General features: G+C 34.4%; 1 protein-coding gene across 1 annotated transcript in view; it reads left to right on the top strand.

Moving 5' to 3' along the window:
* The window catches only part of LOC137621413 (uncharacterized), an 8,457-nt gene extending 3,152 nt beyond the window's left edge, over nucleotides 1-5,305 (top strand). Inside the window, exons 3-7 of the mRNA XM_068351713.1 lie at nucleotides 230-411; nucleotides 1,519-1,713; nucleotides 2,231-2,326; nucleotides 2,884-3,048; nucleotides 4,523-5,305. Of these exons, the coding sequence (XP_068207814.1) occupies nucleotides 230-411; nucleotides 1,519-1,713; nucleotides 2,231-2,326; nucleotides 2,884-3,048; nucleotides 4,523-4,675 (791 nt within the window). The 3' untranslated portion in view covers nucleotides 4,676-5,305. The remainder of the gene's footprint in view (nucleotides 1-229; nucleotides 412-1,518; nucleotides 1,714-2,230; nucleotides 2,327-2,883; nucleotides 3,049-4,522) is intronic.
* Nucleotides 5,306-6,662: the final 1,357 nt, after the last annotated feature.

Raw genomic sequence — 6,662 nt, 5'->3', positions numbered from 1 at the left:
AGACCAGTAACAACATTGAAATAGATCTTTCATGGGTAAAGTATAAAACGACTTATGTCAGCCTGAATAGTTGAATTTGCACCGATTCAACTACCTGATAATGAATTTTCTGCAGATGTAGAGCTTTCTAGTGTTGTGGAGAGAGCAACGAGGAACCCGGAACCGATTAGGCTTATTGATTAATCATATTCATATTTCCATGATTCTAAAACAATTTCAATATTTCCAGTATGCCTAGCGAAGTTCCTGGAAGGTCCCCCAGCCTTTAATAACGAGGCGATGACCAATTACTTGAAGAAAAACTTCTTCACTCCTCCGGCGGGAAGAGACTACAACCTGGAAGGGTTCGCCCCTGCGGAAGACAGCTTCGGTGAGGTCGTCAGATACATTAAGGATCACTTCCAGAATAAGGTAAATATTAGAAAAAGACATTTGGATCTTAATTGGCCCACTTTGCCCTATAAAGTTGTATACAGTATTATTTTAAGTACACTCGACCTAAATCGAGATTTTCAATATGCTGTGATATGTATAATACATAGATTGCCATTATTTTAGACTAGTATACGCGAACTGTAAGAAAAGACGGCTAAATAATTAGATAGATATATACAGATTCAACCCTTCTCCCCTTTTATAACTACCAAGGTAGTAAGACTACCCCATCTCCCCCTTGTATGTTTGATAATGCCGATCAGCGTGACCGGATATATATGTATATATATATATATATATATATATATATATATATATATATATATATATATATATATATATATATATACATACATATAGATAGATAGATAGATAGATAGATAGATAGATAGATAGATAGCCAGACACTTCTTTATTATATAAGGGAGATGTCATACTTAAGTCAGTCTCTCTCTCTCTCTCTCTCTCTCTCTCTCTCTCTCTCTCTCTCTCTCTCTCTCTCTCTCTCTCTCTCTCTCTCTCTCTCTAATGCTACAGTGATCGGTGGAATAAAAAATTGATAGTTTTCTGTACATTTAGAAATTCTTGAGTTTCAACCAATTAAAGGCAATCTCGAATATCTTTGCTAAATGCCACATCTTCTGTTAAAGATTAGGTGTCTGAAAGTACCATGACTTAGAAGTTCAGGATTTTACGAGAAGGCGTCTTATTTCATGATAGTGAAAATATCAATCTTCTGAACTTCCCAGTACTATTTTAGGGTGATCTCTTGATTTAAAGGTTCTAGACGGTGAAAATATCAGGCCCTAGAACATTCCAGTACTATTTTAGGTTGTTATCTTGATTTAAAGGTTCATGATGATGAATATATCAGTTTTCTGAGCTTCCCAGTACTATTTTAGGGCGATCTCTTAATCAAAAGGTATTCCGAAATACAACAAAAAAGTTTCCTAACCTTAGATCTTCTGAATAATCCAGTAATAGATTTATTTTAAGGTGTTCTCTTATTATAAAGGTATTCTAAAACAAAAGTATCTCACAGTAATACAATTTATCCAATCTATATCAATATTTTCCTTCCAGAGAAACGGAATATTCATAGACATCGGTGCTGGGGATGGCGAGTACAACTCTATCAGCTTGGAACTTGAGAGATCTCTTGGGTGGACAGGCCTTCTAATCGAGCCCAACGAAGATCTCTACAGACGCCTTCTGAAGAAGGGGAGAAAGTCGATCTCTGCTAAGGCTTGTGTGTCTCCTTATTCTTATCCTGCGAAGGTAAAGTTGCTATGTCTTCCATTGTCTTTGGGTTAGAGTTCTCTTGCTTGAGGGTACACTCGGGCACACTATTCTATCCCATTTCTCTTCCTCTTGTTTTATTAAAGTTTTTATAGTTTATATAGGAGATATTTATTTTAATGTTGTTACTGTTCTTAGAATATTTTATTTTCCTTTTTTCCTTTCCTCACTGCGCTATTTTCCCTGTTGGAGCTCCTGGGCTTATAGCATCCTGTTTTTCCAACTAGAGTTGTAGCTTAGCAAGTAATGATAATAATAATAATAATAATAATAATAATAATAATAATAATAATAATAATAATAATAATAATAATATCATTATCATCATCATCAACATTATTATTATTATTATAATTATTATTATTATTATTATTATTATTATTATTATTATTATTATTGTTATTATTATTATTATTATTATTATTATTATTATTATTATTATTATTATTATTATTATTATTAACTGCTTAAATATTCGTCAAATTTCTACCCACAGCTGAAGTTCTCGTATCCTGTCAAAGAAATGTCATCGGAGTTGCAGACTGTCAAGGCTCTCGGGCAGACAAAATTGGATCAACTAAGTAAGAAAGAGGTGAGATATATGCTTGGAGCTGGTTATGGCAACACTTACTTCTTGCGCTTAGCTGGCCTAAAGTGATTCACGGGAAATCCTGTCTGTTCAGGGACAAATGATATTGATAATTCCCCTGATGGATAATTAAATATATTAGCACGAAGATGAATAATTAGATGAAATGTTTATTCTTTGTAAAACTAATTAAGGAGATGAGATATATGCTTGGAGCTGCTTATGGCAACACTTACTTCTTGTACTTTGCTGGTTTAAAGTGATTCACGGGAAATCCTGTCTGTTCAGGGACATGTGATGTTAATAATTCCTCTGGTGGATAATTATATATATTAGCAAGAAGATGAATTAGATAAAATGTTTATTCTTTGTAAAACTAATTGAGAATTCCAGCCGTAAGATAGTTATTTGGAAGTAGGCCTATAGTCAGCCTACTTGCACAACATATAAAGTTAAGTACACATCTATATGTCCTTAAACATTAGTATCGTAATAGTATTTTGTGTGATTGAACATTTCCAAATCAATATTTCTCCTCTAAAACTTAGATTTTCCTACAGGCGTCTACAGAATACAAAATCTTTGAAAGTCAATGCATCCCGCTGGAGAATTTAATCTACGCGGCTGACATAAGAAGTTCAATCGACGTCCTCATCCTTGACATGGCGGGGACAGACTTGGACATCCTCATCAGCACCAAACTAGATCTGATTCCTGAGTTAGAGGTGAGTTTTAAACTTGGAGTTCAGTTTAGACTCTTCTTTCTTACTGTTATCCCTACATTAAGGCGCCGTTGCAAAGGCTATGCCTCACCCCCGAACCTGAATCTGAGTGGTTGTTTGCCTGATGCGTCCTCTCCAATGCCCTTTATCAAATGTGTCCTCTTCCACCAAACCTCTTCTCTCCATATCATCCTTCACCTTATTTGGCCATCTAAGGGCCCGGCCAGACCAAGCGCGGCTAGCGGCGAGGTTAGCGGCAAGAGGTTATGGCGGCAAATTGAAACCTTAGGTATCTTATGTAGGTGGCCAGATAGGAGGCGCAGGAAGCCTCGCGCCTCCTATCTGGCCACCTACATAAGATACCTAAGGTTTCAATTTGCCGCGGGAACCTCTTGCCGCTAACCTCGCCGCTAGCCGTGCTTGGTCTGGCGGAGCCCTAATTCTCTGCCTCCCTCTTGATCTTCTCCCCCTAACAGTTTCCTCGCAAGCCCTCCTCATTCCCTCCTCATCACCCATTCTCAATACGTGTCCACACCATATCAGTCATGACACTTATCACCTCTGTAATATTTACTACGTCTAGGCTGGTGACTCGCAGCTGATGGTCAATGATAACTGTTATTGGTGATCTATACTTATCAATGAATTGAAAATTATGTTATATAATTTTACACTTGCCGACATTTTAATAAGAAAAAAAATGTTGTAAAACTAAAATATTCTTAAATGAATTTATATTGGTATTTTTAGACAAATGATAAATGAAAAATATTAGAAACTCTAGTCTGAAGATCTCAACTTTACATTTCATTCTTCAAGGTGAATAGGTTCAGGAATTAGAACTTTAATAACCAAGTTCACTTGCCTATCAGAATCTTAATCAATTTCTCACGTAGTTAAATAAAAGTTTATTCAGACTATTTGCTTTTAAGTGTACTATTAACTGAATTTCATGTTAGTTTTAGAATGCTAAACCCAGTGACCTTTATTATTTAAGTTCAAAATTGCCGCAAATGTTTTTATAATGAACAGGATGATATAAGCCTTTTTCTAGTCTATATATATATATATATATATATATATATATATATATATATATATATATATATATGTATATATATTCATATATATATATATATATATATATATATATATATATATATATATATATATATATATATATATATATATAACTGTTTTAATGTTGTTTCTATTCTTTAAATATATTATTCTAATTGTTCATTACTTCTTTTATTGTATATTTATTCCCTTTTTCCTTTCCTCACTGACCTATTTTTCCACTGTTGGAGCCCTTGGGACTCAGAGCATCCTACTTTTCCAACTAGGGTTGTAGCTTAGCTACTACTACTAATACTACTACTACTACTACTACTACTACTACTACTACTACTACTACTACTACTAATAATAATAATAATAATAATAATAATAATACATGACTACTCTAATTTCACAGATGATAGTGGTACGTGCTGGTGGTGCAGAAATTGGGACCGAACTAGGTGGCTACTTCTTGGAAAGGAACATGGTCGTGAAGAAAGTGTTTGGCAAGAGTCCTGAGGATGGCATCTTCGTCTTGATCAAATTCGATGCACGGAGAGATCTATAAGAGAGGCCAGGGGGCTTATTGGAAATTTAAATCCTACATGATACAAGGGCATTAAAATATTATTTTCGTCTAATCCAGGTTCCTCGTTGTTTTCTCTATAACTTTATAATTGTGGGCATACTACTAAATACGTGTTTACAAAGCTCTGCAAATTGCAGATAGTTCGTTATCATTATTTACCTCCAATACAGATAGCATAACTTGTATAGTTTTATTTCTAACTTCCATAGCTTGTCTTATGTTTCGATTATCTTATTTGGCCGGCGATTCTAAATCTCTTAATTCTATGCTAATACTTCTATATTTTCTTGATCATTACAGCTTAATAAATGCGGGTGTAAGAAATGAGTCAGCAGCTAGAGTGGATATGAATGTGTTGAGGTGGTTTGGCCATGTTGAGAGAATGGAAAATGGCTGTCTGCTAAAGGTGGTGATGAATGCAAAAGTTGATGGGAGAAGTAAAAGAGGAAGGCCAAGGTTTGGGTGGATTGGTCTCAAAGTGTTTCTCAAATATTTCTCTAATCTAAGAATATATTAATCCTTTATCTTATCAATTATATTCAAATGTTATGCTATTCGTATCTGGACCTAATAAGCAGACTATTGAGTAATTAAAAGAATAGGCTATCATATGCCCTACTCTTTAATCTCTGGTCTTTTTATTAGTTACTTACTCTAAAGATTGTTTGTCTTGTCCTATCACACAGTGATACCCTGTGTGCTACAGTACCTACAAGATCTGTTTGTCGTATACATTCTTAGGTATCCAGAGTATCACACAGGATATTCCACGTTAGTTATAAAATCAACAGTGTTTTCTGGCTTTCCTGAAGACTAACATTTCATAACGATGCTGTCTTCCTACTTTGAATATAATAATTGTTTAGAATTAACAAATATCTATACATCTAAATTACTGAGCTGAATTTTATAGATTGATAATTTTTATCTGCAAAAATTGACATTGTAATAGTGAACAGCAGAGCTGCCAAACATCAATTTTCATTCTCAAATTCGTGACATATTTAGCACGCTACGTAGCATTTGAAGGTTTTATATGCTGAGGAAAGTGCATTCATGTAATGATTGAAATGTTTAACTTTGTTTTCTTAACAAAAATAAACATGTCCATGCCTAACATAATATAAATTGAAATAAAACATTACGCCTCAGAACAGTTCTTTTATTTTCATTGATATAAGATTTCCCTAAGATAAAAACAATCACCATCAAATGAGTTATGGGGTCCTTTTACTGGCCAGGCAGTACTATATTGGATCCCTCTCTCTGGTTATGGTTCATTTTCCCTTTGCCTACAAATAGTCTGGACTGTTCTTTACAGATTCTCCTCTGACCTCATACTTCTGTTAACACTAAGATTACCAAACAATTCCTCTTCACCCAAGGGGTTAACTACTGCACTGTAATTGTTTAGTGGCCACTTTCCTCTTGGTAAGGCTAGAAGAGACTCTTTAGCTAAGGTAAGCAGTCCTTCTAGGAGGACACTCCAAAATCAAACCATTGTTCTTTAGTCTTGGGTCGTGCCATAGCCTCTGTACCATGGTCTTCCACTGTCTTGGGTTAGAGTTCTCTTGCTTGAGGGTACACTCGGGCACACTATTCTATCTTATTTCTCTTCCTCTTGTTTTGAGAAAGTTTTCATAGTTTATATTTATATTTTAATGTTGTTAATGTTCTTAAAATATTTTATTTTTCCTTATTTCCTTTCCTCATTGGGCTATTTTCCATGTTGAAGCCCCTGGCCTTATAGCATCTTGCCTTTCCAACTATGGTTGTAGCTTAGCAAATAATAATAATAATAATAATAATAATAATAATGTTCTTAAAATATTTTATTTTTCCTTATTTCCTTTCCTCACTGGGCTTTTTTCCATGTTGAAGCCCCTGGGCTTTATAGCATCTTGCCTTTCCAACTAGGGTTGTAGCTTAGCAAATAATAATAATAATAATAATAATAATAATAATA

This window comes from Palaemon carinicauda, chromosome 28 (assembly GCF_036898095.1).
Source record: "Palaemon carinicauda isolate YSFRI2023 chromosome 28, ASM3689809v2, whole genome shotgun sequence".
Classification (NCBI taxonomy): Eukaryota; Metazoa; Arthropoda; class Malacostraca; order Decapoda; family Palaemonidae; genus Palaemon; species Palaemon carinicauda.
The sequence above is the reverse complement of the archived record's forward strand: the minus strand, read 5'-3'. Positions and strand labels throughout refer to the sequence as shown.